The sequence below is a fragment of the Silene latifolia genome, chromosome X, assembly GCF_048544455.1.
Source record: "Silene latifolia isolate original U9 population chromosome X, ASM4854445v1, whole genome shotgun sequence".
Lineage (NCBI taxonomy): Eukaryota > Viridiplantae > Streptophyta > Magnoliopsida > Caryophyllales > Caryophyllaceae > Silene > Silene latifolia.
Genome location: NC_133537.1, coordinates 338,383,213 through 338,407,622, shown reverse-complemented (window position 1 = coordinate 338,407,622; position 24,410 = coordinate 338,383,213). Strand labels below are relative to the sequence as shown.

At 34.6% G+C, this 24,410-nt stretch overlaps 1 protein-coding gene and 1 long non-coding RNA gene across 4 annotated transcripts; both read right to left on the bottom strand.

Moving 5' to 3' along the window:
• Positions 1-1,527: 1,527 nt before the first annotated feature.
• Positions 1,528-9,819, bottom strand: LOC141619282 (uncharacterized). Of its 3 annotated transcripts, none has more exons than XM_074436310.1 (15): positions 9,183-9,797; positions 8,251-8,994; positions 6,634-6,745; positions 5,571-5,683; positions 5,361-5,483; positions 5,093-5,265; positions 4,828-4,903; positions 3,852-3,938; positions 3,290-3,370; positions 3,165-3,197; positions 2,993-3,046; positions 2,865-2,906; positions 2,414-2,492; positions 2,251-2,321; positions 1,528-2,019 (listed from the first exon to the last, which is right to left on the bottom strand). In XM_074436310.1, exons 2-15 carry the CDS (start codon positions 8,296-8,298, stop codon positions 1,894-1,896), a joined length of 1,218 nt encoding a protein of 405 aa, XP_074292411.1. In that variant the 5' UTR covers positions 8,299-8,994; positions 9,183-9,797; the 3' UTR covers positions 1,528-1,893. The 3 variants fall into 3 exon arrangements, with proteins under 3 accessions (XP_074292411.1, XP_074292410.1, XP_074292409.1); XM_074436309.1 differs by having other exon boundaries at positions 8,251-8,379; positions 9,317-9,455; XM_074436308.1 differs by lacking the exon at positions 8,251-8,994 and having other exon boundaries at positions 9,317-9,819.
• An 11,572-nt stretch (positions 9,820-21,391) lies between these two features.
• Positions 21,392-22,274, bottom strand: LOC141622597 (uncharacterized). The gene is made up of 3 exons (XR_012533029.1): positions 22,163-22,274; positions 21,610-21,644; positions 21,392-21,502 (listed from the first exon to the last, which is right to left on the bottom strand). It is a non-coding gene; the product is annotated as an uncharacterized LOC141622597 (long non-coding RNA).
• Between the last annotated feature and the right edge of the window lie 2,136 nt (positions 22,275-24,410).

Genomic DNA, 24,410 nt, shown 5'->3' with positions numbered 1-24,410 from the left:
TGAATGTAAGGAGGTAAGAATCGATGGAGAACGCAACAGCAAAGATGTTGGAGATGGCGGGATTATGACGCGCCTGGGACCAAGCCATGATGAGACCAAGTGATGTAGAGGTACTGGCAGAGCTAACTGGTCATGCATGAGAGAATTTTTTTTTTTTTTTTTTTTTTTTTTTGTATGTGAAATAGGTTTATGGGTGAATGATGACATAGAGTAGTAGTAGTAGAGATCGTCGGGAGGTGGCCACAAGGCACAAAGTTTTTGAAGGGGTGGCCACAAGGGCACAAAGTCTTAGAGGATTGGCCACAAGGGCACAAAGTTTGAGAAGGGCGGTCATGGGTGACCCAGTTTTTAAGAGGGTGGTCGAGTGGTTGACCGTGTTTGCAAAGGGATGGTTTCGTGGGCAACGAAATTTGTGAGGAGAGACCAAGGTGATATTTATAAGGGGTGGCCATAGGAGACCGGGTTTTGGAGATGGCATGTTCTGCCGTGGGTTATCATTGACTCAATGAACTTTTTTTTTTTTTTTTTGGGTTGAAATATGGGCGTTTGAAAAGTAAGGATAAAACTTGTATTTGGACAGAGCCAACAAGAGTTGGATGATAGTAATCGTTGTTGGGATGGAGTTATGAAAAGAGTATGGGTTGTTAACACAGATGACGAGATTTGAGTGTCTGGCCGTGTGAGTTGTGGCCAAAGTTAAAGGGGCGTCCGAGAGGACAACAAAGAGGACAATAAAGTGCAGGAGTGATGGGCGAACCATCAGGTGTGTCACACGGTGCGGCGATGGAGACGGGTGGGTCGCCAGAATTGGGTAGTGTGTGGGTGAAACAAAAGTGGTAGTTGATGAACAAATCCACCAATTCGGTTATGTAGAGCCGTGACGATGAAGGGCATCGAGTCGGTTGGGTTTGCCGTGTTGATACTGTCATAATAATAATATTATGAATAATTATTGTGGTTGATTGGTTCGAAATTTGGTGGTAATATGCAATTTTTGTGAGGGACGAGAAGTTGTTGGCCGAGTCTTGAAAGTGGTCGAGAGACTCGAGACGGTTGTGACCATAACATTGGTGTATCACGGGTTTAAGGGTTGTGGTGTGGGATGGATCCCTCCTTTGATATTTACCAAGAAAAAAATAGGATTGGGGTTGTTCTTTTACGTGAACATCATGCAAAAAGAAAGAGAAATAGTATGAGTTTGAACAAGTAAAGCTTCATACGGGTATTTTTGTTGTAGTGATGGTTAGTACCAAGAGGATGTTAGTGATGATGACAATAGATGGTGCCGAGGTTTTGGTCGTGGCCGTGAGATTGTTATTTTAACGGTTTAACGGTGCCGGAAAAAGGTAGTGGCCATAGTTTTCGGAGTGTGGCTGAAAGTGTGGTAGCCAAAGTATAGATGAGGGTTTGATGCAATTCTAGGGTTGGTGGCAGATAGAATAAGGGTGGCAGCGGAAGAGGATCAACTCTTAAGGCGTAAACATTTATCAAGAGCACGAGGCTCTGATACCATGATAGAATAGAGAATTACAAGAACGGTTTTATTAATTGAGAATTACATAAATTACATTGAATACAAGGAGCAGTATTTATACAAAAAGTGCATCTATGCCCTAGACTAATATGTGCCGTCAATATGTAAACAAATAATATGAAAAAATATACAAAGATTACATTAACTATAACTAAAAGATAATGCAAATAACCAAAGATAATGACCATGAATAAACACGTAAGATATGGTAGAAACATTATCTTTGCCATCTTGGATATATTCTCTACAATAACTTGGCTTAAGAAACCGAACTGTACGGCTGTGCCACTGTTTCAGTAACACAAATTTTGCTTTGAGGAGCTGGATAAAATAAAGAGGTTATGAAAAGGCAAATGAAGCTAGCGAACGCTGGAGCAAGAACTTGATGATAATAGTGGTGCTTCAATGTCTTCAGGTTTGGTACTGCACTCGCGCTTGGAGGGTGATTCTACTCTCAATACCAAGGCAAACATCAGCGCAACAACCTGGACGGACATATGCTCTTAGAATCTCAGTGAAATGTACAAGACAACATAAGACACTGTTTAAGATGACCTATCACAAAAATTGTGTTGAGAATCGTATTCAATGGTGGCTAACGAAATGCAAATATTATTTCAGTCATACTGTAACAAGTTAGTTAGTTGCTCCATTTAGAAATGGAAATAAATACTCCGTAGGAGACAACGGTAAAGAAGAGAAACGATGTGTAATACCATGGATAGAGATGCACAAACAATGCTGAAACCTTTGCAGTTGAAGGGGGCATCTTCTGATAAAAACCAGGCTAAATGAAAAGGTAGCAGAGACAAATCATCAGTATTCATGTAAGAAGATATTCAGGTTAAGAAAAATTGTACTCTATACAAATCTACTAACATGTCAATGGACTCATAACAAGTGGCGATAATAAGCTTGCTATCGATTGCACCCCTGCTACAAAACCTTGTGCTTTCCCCTGCAAAAGGTTGATCACAAACAACATAGTAAGACAAATACTGCAACTAACAGAGGATGGAAAAGAAAACCAACTCTACGCTTCAGATTAGCCCATACTGGAACCGTTTTAAATTTTTGAGATAAGCTATCGACATTAGATGGAATCAAAAACATTTTAAAAAGATTACACCATTATACTCATATAAATGAAAGAACAGTTCATTTATTTTTCACTTAAATATTGAAAGAGATGAAGTGTCAAAGTATGTGTTTCCATATATAATAGACATAAACAAAGAAACAAAAACACTATTTCTGAGAGATTTTCAGAAGATGGCCAATGCAATATGGTAAAAGAACTTGTAGTAGTAACTAGTAAGCTTTCACACACCTGATCAGTAGAGCTTGATCCTTTTGAAATAATGGCGTAAGTCTGACAAACAATTTAAAGAACAATTAAAGAAAACTACAAAAAAAAATTATAACTAGGCTAGTGTATAGACATCCAAGTACACTTACAGAAGGTTTAACAAGAACGTATATGACTCCAAATGAAGCACTCAGGTACGGCACCTGAAATTTAGCCGAAATATTGTCAAGGTGAAGAAGGTTTTTCACATCAGTAATTGAGTGTCCAATGGCTATAACAATAATAATGCAAAGACTAGTTCAAGAAGAGAAGTGTGCCTACCCAGCGAGCCCAGGCAAACCCATAGAATAATGCCTGAAAGACAACCATAAAGTGAACAAAAAATTAGCTCAATGTGCCCTGAGCATGTATCAGCATACAAAAAATGAGCTGAATGAGGAACTTACGTAAGCTATTGATGCGAGCAAGCCCATACTTAAGATCACCTTCTCTCCAACCAATGGGATAACTAGCGGGAGCAAAAATATCTGGCGGTAAACACAACAAGAAGAAGAAAAATGGCTTAACATTACCTAATATGATTGTATGAAACCATCTACTGGAGGTAAACCAGTAAAAAAAAAAAAATAAAAAAAAAAAAAAATTTAGAAAGTAAAAGTTGAAGCAAGATTGGCATCATAGAACATGTCAAGACACAACGAAGAAACATACAAAAACCGAGGAAAGCTTTTGAAGTGTGATTAAAGCATATATTTTGTATGTTAAAAATATTTGTAATCCTGGTACCAAAATATAAGTTCTGGATTAGATTGTTATTACAGGAGGCCTTTTCCTACCCCTATTTCAAAGTCAATGTTCTATGTAAAAACAACATGGATTAACATACAATAAGACCAGGTCAAATACAGAGGAAACAATAAGGGAATGTAGTGACAGACTTACACCAAGCTTTTGACAACTGAAGTGAAATATGCATGAGCTTATCCCTATTTAAAGACATGGACATACCTGAGAAACAATGGAACCTGCTCCAACAACCATCAGTATCTCAGAAAACTGATTTTTATTAAAGCCAAAAGCTGCCTTCAAGTAGTACTGCAGCATCAGAATTCACAAACTTCTCAGTATGTTCATGCAGTTTAACATTATACCATCAAAGTCAGGAAATTAAAAATTTAAAAATGGCCTAATTCTGGTTTCTTATATCAAAACAATAAACATGTAAAACGACAATACGGATTATTGTTTTCTTTTCGTTCTTCATTTGCATTATCATAAAGTATCCTTTTAAGGAAACATGTAAACTTTAGATAACATGAAACTGCAAGCATACAGCATACTGCAATTTGAAAAGTACTCCCATCACCTACATCTATAGAGGAATAACTCTAGGCTATGAATTAGAATTAGTATTAATGAGATGTGGTAAAGTGTCCTTACAAAAGCAAGTTCAAAAATTATTATAGGGACATGGAAGATTAGTACTCTCTTATTAGTACTCTCTAGCTAATGTTCTCTCATTACGGAGTACACTTTATAATGGACACAGAATTTAGAGGGTGAATGTTACATGGTTGTGATTTTTAGGGTTATTTATTACCCAAAAAAGGAATCAGTGTGATCCATTACAACAGCTCAAAAAGGAAAACTTAATGAATTGATGTGTGGAGCAGTAAATAGTAATGCATTTGTCTTGGATGAATGCAAGTATTTATCTTGATTATTCCCTATGTCCCAACCAATAGTTTACATATTTCATTTTAGTTCGTTCCACACAATAGTTTACTAAGGCATGTTTTGAGTGGGGAAGACTCTGGAGAGTGAGTGTGAGGCTCCTTGTCCCATTTCCATGGGCTTACATAAAAAATCTATCTAAAACCAAAAGTAAACTGCCGTCTAGGACTGGAGGGGTAAGATTTCGAACATAGACTCACTAGAATGACTATCAGAACAAGCTGAACATAGCAGATCAACATTTTCATACCAGTAAAACACTCGAAATGCCAGACATTCCCAACTCGTAAAAGAAGGAAACCAGAGAAATTCCCAAGAGTGTTGGACTGTTGAGCAAACAGAACGCTGTTAGTCATCTGAATATCCAAAGTAAGGTACAAAGATTTTTAACAAAAAATAGGGAAAAGATATCAGAAATACCAATTATTTATGAGCAAGATATCCCAATGAGAAGACAGCATAAAGCCAAGTACAAACAAAAAGAAGAAAATTGGTTTGTGTGCAAGTTATTTGACCTGCTAATGACAACAGTACCAGCATATTTCATAGAGTTGTATCTCTCAGCAATAACTCTCAGAAACTTGGATATTGGTGATAACTGCATTTGATCCCTCTGTTTTCTCTTGACAGTCTCAGGTAGAAAGAAATGCATATAAACCGGGCAAAAGATCAAAAGAGCAATTGACACCTGAGAATATTTTAAAAGGAGTACCTTTCGTCATGAAAATCATTTTAAAAAAAAAAAAAATCTGAAGGTGGAAAGATGAAGTTAAAAAAACGTGCCTCAAAAATGTAGTCTTCTGGAAGAAATCGAGCCAACACATTTCCTACTACATGAGAAGCCGAGAAGAGACCTGTTATCCAACTAAATGCTGTAGCCCTTCTAGAATCCTCGACAACATCGGCCTACAGAGGGGAAAAAGGTATTTCTATATATTTATACATGCAAGAATTTTGAAAGACCAGATATTTTAGGCATGAGGCATGACTTACAGCATAGGCAACGGCAATGCAGAAAATACTCCCCTGGCTTATGATGTAGGACACTGTCCGGATCATATAATATGCATATACAAAATCTCTTGACTGATTAATGACAAGTAAGCCTGTATGAAATTTGAAACATATCTCAATTGATCTGTTGAACATTTATCAGTTCAAAAACTGGCACATGAAATGTTTGAGACGGAGTAACAATTTAGTACTCCCTCTACAACATCAACAACATTATCTCAGTACCGAAGGGCTCCCAAATCGCGGGATAAGGGGGTTGGATGTACGCAGTCTTATCCCAATGTTGTCCAACATGGAGATGTTTTTTCCGAATGATCTATCATGCAGATTGCATCAAATCACTATTTCACAATAAACAATAAAAAGATAGTGCAGTCACTTTAACCGTGAGTCATTTTGTTTTAGTCCACATAATCAAGAACCAACAAATATTAAGCCTTTCGCTTATGGGAAAAGATGATATATTTTAGTACTCTCTCAATTCATTTAAATTCACTACATTATCCTTGGGCAGTGGAAGACACTTACCTGCATTTGCTTTGCCATTGTCACACATATATTAGATCGTAAAAAGACATCAATACCCTCCCAAAAATAAGTAGGTCCCACTATTCATTCATCTACTTCTAACACTCATGGTATTAAATCAAGGCCGTCACACAAAAAAGTGACCGCTTTGCTAAGATCATTGCAACAGTGGATACCGCAACTATGACCAAAACCAGGAATAGAAGTATGCTCACACTCATCCACTTGGCATACCTTCTCACTTTAAAAAAAAAAAAAAAAAAAAAAAAAAAAAAAAAAAAAAAAAAAAAAAAAAAAAACTGCCATATATAAATGTAAAGAACCCAAAAGAATGGGTGAAGTAGCTCCGTAGCTCCTGGTATGTTATACTGCTTTTGGTTAATGAATGCATTGCTTTTCATGCATAATAAAGTTGGAATGACCCTTTTTCATATTTTTCTTTCTGAGCAGATTAATATACGGAGTAACTTAATAAGACAGATAGGCAGAAATGCAGATTTAATCTAAAACATACTGAAGGGGAAAATGGTTGTAGAGACGGTGAGAAGTAACAATGGTTTCCGTCCATATTCATCAGCAAGCTGACCCAAAAGTGGAAGTACTACCATCTTAAAGATTCCAACAACCTACGTTTCATAAACAAAATTTAAATTATGTATGGAATAGGCAACTATACAAAATACAAGTCCTACACCAAAACATGATTTAGACTGGGTAACATGAATCGTGTATAAAACAATGGCAAAATAAAGAGAGGCGAGAAGACCCTATAAAAAAATTGAGGGAGCATGAAGCAATATTTAAAGAGAAAAACATCAACAATAGCTAGTAATAGCAGCAAGTTTAAAAAGGGTAATCGTACCCCACCTTCCGACCTTCCGTAGGGTAATGCAATAGCTTCATTACCTTTCTTAACACTTTGTCCCCTTACATCTTTAATTTCTGTATGGAGAAATTAGGTCAACACCTGTCATAACCACGAGTAGTTTGCAAACTTGCACCGCCATGAGGAATGTGTTCACTACTTAGTTTTTCTTAAAAGCTAATAGTTTTTTTTATATAAAAAATGACGAGCTTAATCTATTTAGTACTCCTATAATTTAACTGTGTTACTCCGTAGTTATTAACATTATTATCAAGGATTCAAGGCTCTATGTTTTCAGTATTGCAACAATCGGGCCCTTACTCCCTCCCCTGCTCTGGACGGACACTTGATCATGAGGATATTGCTATATGTTTAAACTAAAATGTTGTTTTAGACTTTTCATTTAGTAATAGAAGTACAGTAATAAATACAATAACTTTAAAATACAATAAATTTATATCAGTTCGATGACTCTATCATTACTCAATATTAGCTTAAATACATTGCCAAGTAATTATTTATTTTAAAATATGGGTCGGAGAGTGGATACTCCATTTCTCTCATATCGGTGCATCTAATACTCAATAATCAAGATCGTTATCATTAGTAGCTACCATTGTGTGGGCTATCCATTTCCCTCCTCGGTCTATATAGTCCTTCGTAATCTAGATTAGTAGCTATCTTTGCGTGTGAAAGCAACAAAATATTAGGAAAAATTATCCTAAGTAAAAAGAAAATACATATATTATCCTAACTAAAAGATTGAGGATCCAATGAGAACCACCTTCCGGCGAGAACTTCAAGTTCAGAACTTTGGTGCCAAAGGTACAACAATATTATACTAAAGGTTCGGAAAGCAAAACCTTACTAAAGGTTCAGAAAGCATAACCTTTGTACCAAACCTTTGTTCCTTTGGTACAAAGGGTACTCAGCCGGCAGCAGACAGCTCCACCGAGGGCCTGCTGACCATTTTAGCCTTTAATTTTATGAGATGGTTGAAATGAGTTCTCACGTTTATCATGGAAGGGTGGTTCTCATGGGATCTCACTCTATATAAACGTATCAATACTATATGTATAATCCAGAAACCAAAGGATTTCAACCATGGGTAAAGTTTGGTCGGATATCTTGCCTGAAAAGGACCTTATATATGTTTGTGTAAACGTACAATTATCCTAAGATATCCTACCAAACTTCACTCTATATAAACGTAACAATTATTTGTGTAATTAGGTGAAATAATTACACAAAACATGATGATCTTACCATCAAACGTATCAATACTATAGGCATCGCCAATGTCACGTTTATCATAGAAGGGTGATTTTCGCCGTATATTCTCTCATGGGATCGCCAATGTCACTGTTCCCCATTTAATTTTGCCGTCAATTGAATCTATAAGACTCAAGTGGAATAATTAGGATGATAGAGTTGTCACTTAGCATTTTGACCACTGTTACATTACTTTTCTCCACATTTTCCCTCCATTGACTAACTTGGTATTTAAGTTCCCACTACGAATCAGCCCTCTTTAGTCTTTCCCCTCCAACTTTCTCTCGGACCTATTAAGACAAGCTTGACCCTATGCTATCTAGGAAAGCACCCAAACAAATTACTGCGGAATATAGAAAGTAGCAAGAAAGTTTGATTAATGAATATGAAGGAGCTAATAAAAATTAATAAGTATCTGTACGCGATCACAAAATCTCATTTACGATAATCTGGAGCGTAACCCAACTTATTCGACTCCCTCCTATTCACTATATTCTTTCCCTTTCCTTTTTGCACAAGAAATAAGAAAGTGATTTTGGACCACACAAAACACACTACCCCACATGTAATTTAATTTGGACTACACAAATCAACCCAAAAAAGGAAATAGAGAAGAAAACCTGAATAATCCGAATAAGAAAATAGGGAAGAAAATGGTGAATAGGAGGGAGTATCTGATATGGTCCATTTAAATTAGGATACCCAAATGACCATAGGTATTGTAGTTTTAGACAAATTCTCATTATAGACGGACACTATCCGTCTATATGTATAGACGGATACCACTTTTCCTCACAAAATACTCATTTGCCATAAAGAGGGAAGCACATGGGTGCCCCACCTTGTCCCCCTACCCATTTTATTAGAGGTCTTTACCCGTCTGGTCGCCCCACCCGTCTATAGCAAGACCTATTGGTAGTTTTAACATTTGAAGTTATCAAGAAGACAATTTCAGCTACCAACTACTCCCTCCGGCTTGCTGTTTTCTTCCAATTTCATTATAATACTCCTCACATATATTAGAGAAACGGGAAAAAAATTAAGGAAGAAGGAGACGTACAGTTTGTTGAAGGCCGTTGAGATAAATAGCCTGGGAGCAAGTAACTTGAGCAGGACAAAGAGCACGTGTAGTAACATCAACAAGAACAGATACAGTCATTTCCTCCGCAATCCAATGCACACACAATGCCAGCAATAAGCACACCATCGGCCTTAATTCTCTTATACTCTTCAAACTCTCCATTCTTTTACAATCCCAATCAATTCAACAAATATAACCTTTTTTTAATTTTTAATCCAATCCAATCCAATCCGATACTATTATATTCTTACAAACTATAGTATTCCGTTTTATTTGTCGATAAACAAATATAATAGGGAATTTCCGTTTCTTTTTTCTTTTTTATTTTTTATAATTTTGTTTTGGAGGTTTGGATACAATGGAGAAGATGAATTTATCGAATGATTCATGGAAGTATGAAGAAGAAGAAGAAGAAGAAGATAAAAGGGATTAAATAAATTAGCATACGCAGGCGCGTGTGTGGAGTGGGATGGAATGAGCATTTCTTGTGTGAGGCACGCCCCACGGCCCCAGTTTCTGTTCAAAATCGGCCCAGTTTACCAAAAGAATAAGAGATCTCCAAAATTTTCCCGCCTAAATGAATTTGGTTGTAATTGGGCTTTCATTATACAGTATCATATTTGTAATAGGGATCTTATCATATTACTCCCTCCATTCAACTCCACACTACACTTATGCTTTTTGCACGGGTATTAAGGAACGGATTAAAAAAACGTTTAAAAGTACATAGGGAAAAGAATGGTGGGGTTAAAAATGTTAAAAAAATATAAATGTGGGGTTTTATGGTGGAATAGAGTGGGCCAACAATGGCATTTGATGTACTCCCTCCCATTCAAAATAAACCTCCCTGTTTCCTTTTCCGTCTATTCACAATAACCTCCCTATTTCCTTTTTTGGTAAGTGTTTGTGTGGTCCAAATTTAATTGTATGGTGGGGTAGTGTATTTGTGTGGTTCAAATTTAATTATATGGTGGGGTATTGTGTTTCCTTAATATTTGTGCCAAAATGAAATGGGAGGTTTATTGTGAATGGGAGGGAGTAAATAAGTTGTTGGAATTAGGATAAAATTGTCTTTTTCATTTCCTTTTTAGGAAAGGTGTAGTGTGGAGTTGAATGGATGAAAATGGTATATGTGTAGTGTGGAGTTGAATGGAGGGAGTATATCTATAATTGGGTTTTCATTATATTATATCTACAACTGGATTATACTCAAGTTTTCCTTTTCCACCGATTAATACAAAACATTAATAATAATAAATTTTACAACTAAATTTCAAATTGAGTTAAATGAAAATGTTAAGCCATATCTAATCAGTTGTATAATTGTTGTTTTCTTTAATATTCCTATCTAAAAAATCGCGCATTCGCGCGGGATCTATACTAGTTTAGTATAAAACATGATTTCATTTTTCAGGATTCAAAAACCGTATCTGAAACCGGTTACCCAAAAATCGATATTCTGATCACGTTTCAAAATTTTAAATGCATTTTCCAAACCCTCCTTGTCAACTTGTCACTATCAAAGTGTGCATTACCTTTCCCTTCTCCGTGTGGGTCTCCATGGCTAGGAGTGTCGAGCTCCGCACTCCCTTTACTTGGATTAATCTCATCCATCGCGCTCAAACCCTAAATTCCGCCATGATTGAAAAATCTGTCACTGGGATAATTTTAACTAAGATGAAGTGGGAGGCAACGAAGGTCAAAGGATGGAGATCGGAGGTGTTCACATGGTGGTCGGACATGGTGATAAAGTGATGGCATTTGAGGTGATTGTGATCCGTTCAGAGGTGGACTGGTTGTTACTTGTTGGTAATAAGTTTTGAACGAGTAATTTTGTAGGTACTTAGAGGCGGAAGAGATGGTATACGAGAAGCTTGGTAGACCGAAACGGATACGGACATGAATACGAAACGGATACGTGATACGATACCCCATAAAATGTAGGATACGGGATTATTTTTTAAATTTAATAAAAAATACGATATATATTTTATAGTAAAACGGTCAAGTTTGTTTTTGTCAATGTATTTTATTTTAAATTTTATATTAAAATTTAAATGATATACCCCTAATAGTGGCTCATTTATCCCTCTTCCATTTTGCACAATAAATAAGGAAATAATTTTATACTACACAAAACACTCTGCCCCACTCTACTCCACATGCAAATTAATTTGGACCACAAAAAACTTTCCAAAAAAAGAAAAGAGAGTAGAAAATCCGACTACCGTGAAAAAAAGAAGAGGGAAGAAATAAGCGACTAGAAAAGAGTATTTTATTTTATTTTATTTTATTGGTAAAAAAAGCGGGATTAACCCAAAACAAAAATACAAACTACAAACTACAAACGAAAGTCTAAAACGCATAAAACGGAACATAACAAGGCCAAGAAACGCCTCCTACATTAAGCTGAGCTAAGCAAAATAGATGACCCGACATGTCGGATAACTCGATAACATTCAATTGTTGTGATTGCACGACCCTTGGTTAGTCGACCAATTGGCGCCCGCATTCGCCTCACGATAAATATGGTGCACCTCGACTGTCCATGGAGTATCACGATGGAAGGCCTTGCAAATTTGAATTAGGTGTGAGTGGGGTGTCAGAAGCTATTGCTCCCCTTCCAAAAAAAACTCACAATCACATTAGAATCGGCTTGGATAATGAGACGGGCAAACTTGCACTCTGTGGCCACCAACAAACCCCATCAAAGCGCCATAAGCTCGCCCCTTGTCACAGTAGCAATCCTCAACTTCTCCGCAGACGACAACACCATGTGTCCTGTTGAGTCGCGAAAGATACCTTCCACTCCCGACACACCCGGATTACCCTTAGAAGCTCCATCAATATTAAGAACAATCCAATTATCCAGTGGCGCAGTCCAACGAACATAAATCTCATGGTAGTTACCTTCCTTTTTCTTGATGCAAATATCTGTTACATCCTTTGTATTCATAACTCCCCAAAACCGTTGATTGAGGAATGAGTGCATATTACTCGAAATCGCATCTAACCGTCCAAACACCCTACAATTGCGCCATCTCCATATCCACCACACAATGATTGAAATCATAGACCACCATGAACGGAGCTCCGCACAATCCTTGGTCGACAGATTCATAGCGAGTCATTCACGCAGATCCATAATATCAAGGAAATTACGATTTTGAGCATATAAAGATAAAAAGAGACCAAACCTTTCTTGCAACTCGACAATCATATACATACATAAATATATGTAAATTATTTAAAAATATAATACTCATACTTAACCATATTTAATAGGGTTATTTCATATGAATAATCCATCATATAAGTGGCCTGCTTAATTTACTCCATCCTTAAGTAATTCGAATTTAATCCCCCCATATCCCCCTTTCCTTCCCATAACACACTAGAGTGACCGGTAACCTAAACAACAGGTTACCTTATGTTTTTAAGAGTTAAAAAGCACCTTAATTATTTTACAAGAATAATCCAAAGTATGAGTGACCTTCTTATAACACTCCAAACCATATTTAATCTCATAATAATCCGAACTATTACCACTCCTCCTGCGGTCACTCCTCTCGCACCGACTCCCTCCACTCCTATCCTTTTTTCTCTTCTTCTCTCAATTCCAGCCTTATTAATGGGCAACCCAACCCTGCAACTAAATCGTCCTAACCTGCATAATAAACTCAAGATGTAAAATCAATTCAAAACAATCAAAACGCGAATCAAAACCAAAATGTCATTATCCGCGGCAACAATGCAACAACAACAGCATCACCCTCTGCGATCACCTCTCCAAAAACTCCCCATCATCAAAGACCCCACCACATCAACCACCACACCGCCACCACCAAATAGACCAAGACAACAACAACAACAACAACAACAACAACAACAACAACAACAACAACAACAACAACAACAACAACAACAACAACAACAACAACCCTTTAGTCACCTTCTCCCCAATAGTCTCCCTATTCTTATTCCCAACATTCTCATCAACTCAATTCGCATCACATGCACTCTCTTCCTTCCCCGCCGCCTCACCCGCCGAACATGATGGTGATTTGGTGGTGATAAGAGGGATTAAAGGATGGAGTAATTTAAGCATGTCACCCATAGGATGGATTATTCCTATGAAATATTAGTGACCACATCATTTTTCACCTGTTATAGCAGGTAAACAAACAAGCAAGTTTGTTCTGGGAAGGAAGGAGGGTAGGAGGAATTAAATTCGGATTACTTAAAGGATGGAGTAATTTAAGCAGTTCGTCATAGGATGGATTATTCTTATGAAATAACCCTATTTAATAATAACCCATATTCAATCATATACATAAATAAGTATTCAAAACATAGCTTAACCATTGTTTATTCATAAAAGTTTTATAAATTAAATCACATGACATCGACATTATACCGAGTTAAAGTGTCCTTGAATGTCTATCCAAATGATGCGGGAACATTAGAAGACACTGAAGGAGAACGATGAGAAGTTGGCATTCACGGATAGCAGCACGGTTTCATATGCGCTGCTCTTACATGGGATGCCAGTTACCTGGGCAACAAGTATTCTTAGCTGCCAAAAAATGTGTGATAGCTGGTTGTATGGAGTTGTAATTGTTCTTACTTTCATAATAAATTTAAGGTAGTTGTTGTCTTATTTCCTTAATAATTCCTAATTAGTTTAAGGTAATCTTAGTACTATAAATAAGGAGCTTGTAATAAGTTTTACTCATTCAATTCCGAATTTTATTTTAAGTTTATACGTGTGTGTTCTCATTAATTTGCGAGTTGTAAGATCTTTTATTTCTTTCCTGCGAGATTGAAATAGTTTTAATTCATCCTTGTGAGGTTGAATTCCGTGTCTGTAATACCCCGTATTTTCTAGTAGTGCTCTCGGCCTAATACAGCTGAGTACTCGACCGAGTGACACTCTACTCGGCCGAGTACTGAGTGCCCTCTGGGCAATTTACCAGCCCCTGTTAGTGAGTCACTCGGCCGAGTGGCTGGTGCACTCGACCGAGTGCCACCGAGCACTCGAACGAGTGTACGGGCTCAGTCTTGTTTCCGCGTGTGGGCCTTGTGTGGTATATATGCTCTCCTTTTCAGATTTTCCCTCATTTCACAACCCTAAAACATTCCACCATATCTCAAAATCCCCCAAAATCCTATATGACCTTATCCTCTCAAGATTCTCACCATACCCGTGAAGATTTGAACTCAAGCTCCATTCCTTTTTCATTTGTTTACATTTGTAAGTAATTATTCTCCCTTTTTCCTTTATTTATTGTTAATAAACCCTAGTTTTTGGGATTTTAATTAGGGTTTTGGTTAATTAGTATTATTAATGTTGTAGGATGTATTTGTGATAGATATTTCATTAATTGTTGTAGGAGGAGACTTCCTAGAGGAATCATTCTAGTGTGCTTGCTTTGATGTGAAGATTTGCAATAGGTAAGGTTTCCCTACTCGGTCTTAGTAATATGGTTGTTTACATTTGTGTTATTTGTCATGAATTACATATTACATGTCACAATTGTACTATAACATGCTTTGTATGACATTAGCAATAACAAAAGACGTATGGGCATATTTCAGCGTTCATTTTACTCTTTACATGAGTAAATTCCATGTAATACGTATTATGCATGCACATTTGTCACAACCCAGTTCGGCCTAGGGCCTTTTAGCCTCATAATACCTCATTTTTTTAATCGAAAGTTGTTATAAAATTGGATATTATAAATTTATCAAATGTTTTTTTCCTTCTAATTTAATAAAAAGTGAACAAATACTAATGAATAATTTATTAATATTAATAAATTGTAGATAATTAATTTATTTTCCGTTTCTAATAATAAAATTGTAAAATAATTAATTAAGTCTCATTTCTAATAGGAAAATCATATTCCTAATTATAATAGAAAAATTTTAATTAATTATTATCTCCTAATTCTAATAGTATAATTAGGGAAAAGAAAGTCTTAATAAATTGTTAATTTATTTCCTATTTTTAATAGGAAAATTGTAAAATAATTAATTAATTCTCTTTTCTAATAGGGAGATTATATTCCTAATTATAATAGAAGAATTGTAAATAATTAATTATCTCCTAACTCTAATGCTAATAGTATAATTAGTAAAAAAATCTCCTTTAGTTATATATATTGATATTGATTGATTGATTGGAGATGCTCTTACAGGACGGTCCATAGGACCAAAAATATGTTGGTAGATTAGACATATAATAATTTTGATTATATAGTTAAGGCTTTGACGATCAAAAACAACTCTTAGGTTGAACCATGCCAAGTGCTTGTCCTTTGACATTACTACAAGTTGATAGAGCCTCTTGATCGAGGAAAGTTATGTTCACATTTTCAAGTTTGAATCCTGAGCATGGAGAAAGAGTGCTACAATTGAATGTCATGGCGATTTCTGTCGACGATGTTCCATGTATTTCCTTGTATGTTACATCAGTGACTTTTACTCCGGATTCCTGTAATACACAACAAATAATATATTACAAATTAAAGACCGTACGTCCGTACATAATATTATGATATAATGAACATAATTAAATGTCCTTAAGATATACTCTTAAATGATCAAATGTAACTATTTCAAGTACACTCCCCTTGAATGTAGCAACTATTAGGCCTCAAAGTACATCGATGTACCAAGTCATCGTAAACCAAACCAGTGAGAATGAAATATTTTATTGCATTTAGAGAAAAATTACAAGATATATCGGCTATTTATATTATGCTAAGTTGAATTGTTCTCGAGTTTCCCAGGAGTGTTCAAACTTTAAATATATTAATAAAATATTGGACACGGTTTATTCAGTGTCCAACACGTATTTCGTGGTATTGTGCATGTGTCGGTGTCCGACACGAACATAGGAGATGATAGAAGTGTGCATGCTACCTAAATTGGTTGGTCATTGATTCACTGCATTATTCTATAACACTAAAACTTTAGAGAGACGGTCTCTCACTAAGTTATTGAGAGACTAACCTTTCGTACCCTTTTATTTATATTTCGCACCCCTTTTGTTGTTGATCGTATCATAGTACTTTCGTACCTATTTACATAATAAATGTACCCATTTTATCATTAATCATGATTTGTACCTATTTTATTACCTTTAGTACCACTTTTTCATGAAACTGTACAATGGTCTCTCAATAAAGCTTATTAAGAGACCGTCTCTCAGTAGACCTACTCAATCTATAAAATCGTCTTACCCTACAATTTAATAAAAGAAGTTAAATTTCCTTTACCTGACGAGGGCACTGGTTGTTAGGACAATAGTATTGGTCCACAATGATTGGGTTTTCAACATTTCGAAATGTAACATTTTGGTAAAGAATATTTTGAACGAATCCTGTACTGGGCCTGGCCCATGACTTAATTCTCAGCCCATTTGTTGTGTTACTAATCACAACTGATTTAACCGTTACATTTTGTACTCCTGCTTCTTTTTTCTCCCACCCTAAGCTTCCTATGCTGCATACAAATCATTAACAAGTTATTATGCTCACTAGTTAATTAACGTTACTGTTTTTCTAACGTGTATCTGTGTATCATAAGGGTATACATGATATTCTTATTAATTATAGTACAAATGAGTTTAAACAATTTATGATATAAATCATACCACATTTAAGTTATTAATGTGTGCAGTGTATACTCAGGATATACAATAAAAAAATCTTTAATGTTATTATTGTATTAATAAAGAAAATCGCTGAATGTGAACGTTATTAACATTATCGGAACTACTCCACTTCAGCCTAGTAGTAATTTTACCTGATTCCATGACCGGGGCCACATAAGACACCCTCAATGTGAACGTTCTTAACACCAGGGCCAATAGATATACAATCGTCTCCTGTCCGCATGGTGGAGTCGATGATAGTAACGTGCGTTGACGATTGAACATGAATGCCATCGGTGTTGGGACTGTCAGCTGATGCTATAACGTCCACTCCTTCAATGTGCACGTTTTGGCACCCTGTTATTGCAATGTGGAACTCTTGACTGTTTAGGGACGTTAATCCTCTTATTGATATATTGTTCGAATACGTGATGCGCAAACTCTGAAATTAAACACATAATGTGTCTTATAAGTCATCTTTAATACATTTATCATTTCTCATTTACATGTAGGTTTATACTATGTAAATGACTAATTTGAAATGTATTATTGTTTTGAAATCTATCTCGATTTTGAATGTAATTATATACTACCTTCATATTTTTATTTCTTTTCTTCCCATCTGACTTTTTGGTCAACAATTAAAGCTTAAATATTTTAGAAGTGCTAATGAAGTTTGATACTAAATTACTAATATACTTATATCTACCATTCAAAAGTCTTTTAGGAAAATCATATTTGCAACAAAAAAATAGCATGCAAATTCACCAAAAAGTAAAAACGTGGTCAAAGTACCGCCATTAAAACTATGCAGTCAAACGAAAAAAAAAAAAAAAATGGAAGGTGTAACTCATAAACTTTTTTAAAAATTTTAAAAAATAAAAAAACAAAAAATCACATATTATGTAATCTGTATATATAAATGGAGGGAGTAGTGACATTTTAATAATTTTTTGCATTGTACCTTACTAAATGCAATTGTCAACGAGTGTATTCATGATTTGGGTTCGAACCAGAGTTGAAGCTAAGCACAGGCTCCACGGGTCATGGCCCGGGTGAGTTTATCGGAAAAAATATAGTAATACACACTAATTTTCTTTGAAAACAATACTTATGATTCGAAATATAGGTAAGATTGATGTTTCGGCCCTAGGTAGAATTTGAACCTAGCTTCGTCCCTGGTTCGAACCCTATCACCATCAAAGTCGCTCATGTAACTACCTTTACACCAAAATGGTACTTTAATCAACTATACTTAGTGCAGTTCAACTTAAGTCACTTTAGTCGAGGTAAATTCCCCATAATTTTTTCGATTCAAAAGATCAAGCTAGTGACGAGATCATGAAGCTTACCGTGGCTCCCATTAGACAATTGCCTCCAGACTCTTTACAACGCCACCAGGTCGGTCCTCTACCGTCAAGAATGCCACCAACGATGGAGACACCGGTAACCTCGTTAAAGGTAATCCAATTTTCAACCTTACCAAGTACATGATGATCCTTAGGAGCTATTATACTCCCTTTGATATTTAACGTGATGTTTTTGCTAATACATTTTTTTCCTTTAAACATTATCGGCTTTAGCACGTACCGGCCTTTAGGTACGTCTATGACCGCTGGACCGTTTGTGTTACATGCGGCTTTCCATGACTTGAGAAATGCCTTGGTCGTGTCCGCTTTACCGTTTGGTTTAGCTCCGAATTTAAGGACGTTGTGCACTTTTGTGGCGTAACAAGGATTCATTGAAAATGCTAGAATACACGTAAGTACGATAAGTCGAGTATTTAACATTGCCATTTTTGTTTGGATTATTAATTTGATAAATTATGCAAATTAATAGGGAATTTATGCTATAAATGTAGGAATATAATTGTGTTAATATTATTGCCCTGAAAGATTATTGAAGTAAAATAGATCTAATAAGGCGGAAATTTATATGGCTCGTCAACTCGATAATGTTTGACTTAAGAAAAATATATGGCCATTGAATTGTGTTAACTAACATCGCAAGGAACGTTTTGCAAAAGTGATCTGAAGAAAGATTGCAAAAGGAAAAGGGCATACGTACATTGGAATTAGTGCTTAATTCGAGTGATTATTACTTCATACAAATTGACTATCTAATAATTGCGCTACCTGCTTAATTCGAGATGCTCCCAGCTGGGGCGATGATCACTTGGCCACTGCAGCCCCCAAAAGGGTGGCTTACATGGTCCATGTGGTAGTGCGGGAATGTATGGGCCCAGGGGGATTCAACCCCTCGTCATCAAAAAAAAAAAAAAAATTGACTATCTACCATCTACGTATGAAACTATGAACTATGGAAAAAAAAGTTTTAATACATGCATTATTTTTTAAACAGCTAGTCTTGCTTGTGACGGGGTAATCCCGTCACAAGCTTGTGAGTTGTGACATCTCACAAACAGGGAGAGGGGACAAGGTGGGGCACCCCCATGTGCTTCTCATTCACTTCTCAATAGACATTTTGTGAGTGTAAACGGTATCCGTCACAAGCTTGTGACGGATATCGCCCGTCTTCAATGAGATTTTGTGTTTTTAATTTTAAAACGGATAATTATCATCTACGACATTTAGAAAGCTGATGACCACCTCCAGAAAACCGTCGAGACAGTTGAGTTACTTGACGAGTGACCAGAATAAGTTCGATATGTACAGACTACAAGTGTGCAACTTCGTACTTTAAACATTGTACTTCATAAACTAAAAGTAGTAAAGTGACTAAAAGTTAATGAAGTGCATGCATATAGCCTTTCTTAACGTTAACGTGATTGAAATGGGGATATATATAAGACATCTTTCGACGCTAATGATGTCTTGGTAACGAATTTAAATCATCTCCATTTCTTTCCCTCTATTCTTTCCCCTAATACATTCATGTTTTCATATATTTTCTCTATTTATTCATTAGGACTTTATTTTTATGAAACGATTACAAGTACTGGATCATTTTTTCTAGAAAATAAAGGTCAATTTTTTTGCAGGGAATTGAGAGAATCCGGACCGCTTCTTAACGCTCAATACATTGTACAGTTGATCACTTTAAAAAGTGAACGGTAGTCCTTTTTGTTTAGTTTCCCTAGTTGCTGCAACTATTTGTATGGAGTAGATTATTGCAATTTGTAACGATAAAAGTCAAAGTCGTGGACATTATCTTACGTATTACTCGTAATTGTATTTTTATTTTTATTTTCAACTAGTTTTGTGACCCGTGAAATTCACGGGATCTTTTGTTTTTTACTATGATACTTTTAGTGAATCAAATCATAACATTCTACAATATGATTTCATGTTTTAAGACTTCTATAAAATCAAGACAAATTAGTTTTTTTGTACAATAGTTTTATATAAAATCAGAAACTAAAGTGTTATATAGTAAATACTTTTATCAAAACCATGTCATTATTTGACGTTCTTTTATGAGGGTTTTAAATGGTAAGTGGTGTTACTCAAATCCTTTTACGTGCTTTGTGATATGTCAAATATGCGCAAATGGAAGTTGATTAAAATCAATTAATAATACAGGTATTCGCATAATCGAAAACTGAAGTAACTCAATGGAAGCTGATTAAAATCAATTAATAATACAGGTATTCGCATAATCACATTACATGAAACCATAATATTATCAAACAAAGATCGCCAAACATGCAACACCCTCACTAATTAGATATTGAAATTTTATCAACAAATCCGAAATTAATATAAAACACACGATTAGAATTGTTGTGACAAAAACTAACATTTCACAGCACCCATAATATTGTAGCTAGTACTATAATAAATTGCGGAACTAAGAATTTGAAAGGAGCAACTCGTAATAATTGGATCATTAAGTCCCTATACTTCATCCATTAAACAATATTAAGCAAAAATGTGCTTTGACATTTCTCCAAATTTTCCACCTTGGGGATTCAACCGTATACTTCAAAATAGATAAACTAAGCATTCCACTCAATCATGTTTTCTATCAAAAGCCATTTTGAATAGGCATGTGTCTCATGTGTATAATTAAAGAAAATGAAAATTAAATTTAAGGTGTATAAAAGAATAATGTAGATGTAAATAAACTTTTTAGATTTCTCTCATCTTTATAGTTATTAATAATTGATAATTAATTCACCTCACTAATTTAACATCTAACACCTTTCTTAAATGATAATTTTTGGGCTTTTCACTCCATTATTTATGCTACCTATTATCCATGTCAATAAGATTGAGATCCTCGTAAATTCAATTTCATTCTATGAGTGTTATTTTTCGAAGGAAAAATGATGATTAAAAAACAACACATATCAAAATAAAGCATACATTTGAAAGTTTTTGAAATTTTTTTTTATGAACCTAAAAACAATTAGTCATTTACATTCATATTGTCAATCTTATAGTTAGTTTATAATATAGTATTGAGTCGAATGAATAGAGTATTTGTTTAAGTAATTCTAATATTTCTCTTCTTAGTCTTCTTTCTTCAATAAACCATCCCTACATAAAAAAAAATCACTTAGTCATTAATTTTTGTTATTAATTTAAGTTTCTCTTAAATAATGGAAGAAAGATGACATTGAGTCTAAAGATGTTAGTATATTTACCTTTGAATAGCACAACACCACAAATCTCAATATCCCTAAATAAGAAACAAACAACAAATATGCAAGGTTAAAAATGTGATGTACTTCATAACCAATGGAAAATAAAATAAATAAATGAATTCTTAATTTAAAACTTTAATACATTTACCTTGATGCTGATACAATGATAAAAAAAAAAAAGTTAGTGACATATACAATTCTTTTCGCGGTAGCGGTACAAAAATATTTACTTAAATGTTGTCTCACAAATGTTGTCTTCCGTCAAAAACTTATAGTCAATCTTGTAGTTAGTTTATAATATAGTATTGAGTGGAATGAAGGGAGTAGTTGTTTAAGCAATTCTAATATTTTCTTTCTCCATATAGTATTTTTTCTCCAATGAACCATTTATAGGGAAAAAAAAAGGACAAAATCCATCGAGTAATTAATAAGAAATAAAATGGTGAAATTTGATTTACGTGATATTAATCTTATCGTTATTAATTTAAGTTTTTATTTAAATAATAAAAGAAAAAGGGCGTTGAGCCATAAAGATGTAAGTATATTTATTTACCTTCGAATAGCACAATACCACAAATCTTGATAGTTCCTACATAAGAAAGTTTTAAAAAGTGATGAGCAACCAATTGAACTTAAAAACAAATAAATGAATTATTATTTTAAAACCTTAATACATTTACCAAACTTTAATACATTTACCTACCACAAATCTTGATAGTTCCTACATAAGAAAGTTTTAAAACGTGATGAGCATTTCATAACCAATGGAACTTAAAAATAAATTATTAAATTATTAATTTAAAACCTTAATACATTTACCTTACCTTAATACACTTACCTTGATGTTGATATACTGATAAGATTTAAAAAAGACTATTTACATATACAACTACGATTTTATTGGCGATTAGGGCAAAAAAATATTGGCGTGAAATTTGGCTCACAAATGTTGTCTTACATCGAACATTTATATCCAATTGAGGATGCATGTTATGACTTTTGGGTGTCTTTTTATTAAAGGAGAAATGAAATGTTAAAGGTTTGCTTTAATTTTTATTTTATTTTTTATTTTTTGTTGACAAAAGCCACCTTGTTTAATGTTAAATATGTTATTATTTACTCTTAATATCAACAAAATATTTATTTTTTTAATAAACGGAGTAAATTAGAATTATGTGATATTTATTTGTTACTTAAAATATTCTAACAATAAACGTCGAAATTTAAAATTTAATATGAATTTTGATTTTAATTGTTGTTTAATTTATCTACAAGCTTAAAAGTCCAAAGTATAATATTTGTAATGTTATTTGCATTTAATATTTCTTTCTTTTTTTCTTTTTTACTTTTAAAATTAGAAATAATGATGTAAACTTTGGTGTAAATTTTAATTATAAATTATGAAATTTTGATGTAAATTTGAAAGGGATATATAAATTTTGGAAAAAAATATATTTAAATTAATGTCATATAATAATAAGTTGATGATTTTTACCACATTAACTCGCCATGTCATATTAAAATTTGACATGTCATGTGTAGTAAGTGACGTGGCTTTTTGGTAGTGTAAGGTGGCATTTATGACGTGGCATTTTAAGTTCCCCTTTTAATAGTATTATATAGATTTGAAAGGGATATATAAATTTTGGAAAAAAATATATTTAAATTAATGTCATATAATAATAAGTTGATGATTTTTACCACATTAACTCGCCATGTCATATTAAAATTTGACATGTCATGTGTAGTAAGTGACGTGGCTTTTTGGTAGTGTAAGGTGGCATTTATGACGTGGCATTTTAAGTTCCCCTTTTAATAGTATTATATAGATTACATATTTACCCATTTTCAAATGGGTAGACTCAGAATCGGTCCAAAATCGGACCGAATCGAACAAATCCTGACCGGGCCGAAGACCGAAAATAAAAATTTAGTAGACCAAAGACCGGACCTAAAACTTTCGGTCTTGGACCAGACCGAACCCGAAATATTTAGTCTGGTCCGATCTTGGACCGAAATGGACCTAAAACTAGTTTTTTCACTATTTCGTATACGATAATTACATTTTAATTCCGTTAAATAAAATACATTTATATTAGACAACTTTTTTTATGAAAATCATTGACACTACTAATTTATAATGTCTTTGATAAAATGTTAATTTAATTCATAATATTTTAATAATTAGACTTTAAAAACATGAAATTTGGTCCATTCGGTCCGGACCTAAATTAACCGGTATTGGACCAGACCGGACCGAAGACCGAAAGTTGGAAAAATGAGGACCGAGGACCGGACCAAAATAATTCGGTCCGGGTTTGGTCTAAATCAAATGGTCCGGACCATTTTTGTCTGGACTTAAATTTGCTCGCCCCTACAAATGGGCGGGCACTGAAAACCTCTAAACTACTCGACATCCAACTAATTGAACTAAACATCGAGGTAGACCAAAGAGAAACCGCAAAATGACACTTCTTGAAAGGTGGGTAGTAAACTAGTAATCATCAAACTGAATCAGGTAATCCTCGCACCTTTTAGTCTTCCCTACTGCAATAGTAGTCGTGATAGATCGAATGTGTACCTGTAAGAGGAAGATAAACGGGCGACAAAAAACGAAACTCTTTTATTCAAATTGACAATGGCCCGAGCCACTTGATCACGATCAATAGAACAAAGTTCTTTACGATATACTTGCTCACTCGAATGCGTCCTAACTACTTCACATTTAAATTGGACTATAGACACTTTAGTGGTAAGAAGTATTTGAAGAAATGCGTTTCTTCTTATATGTTGGGACAAAT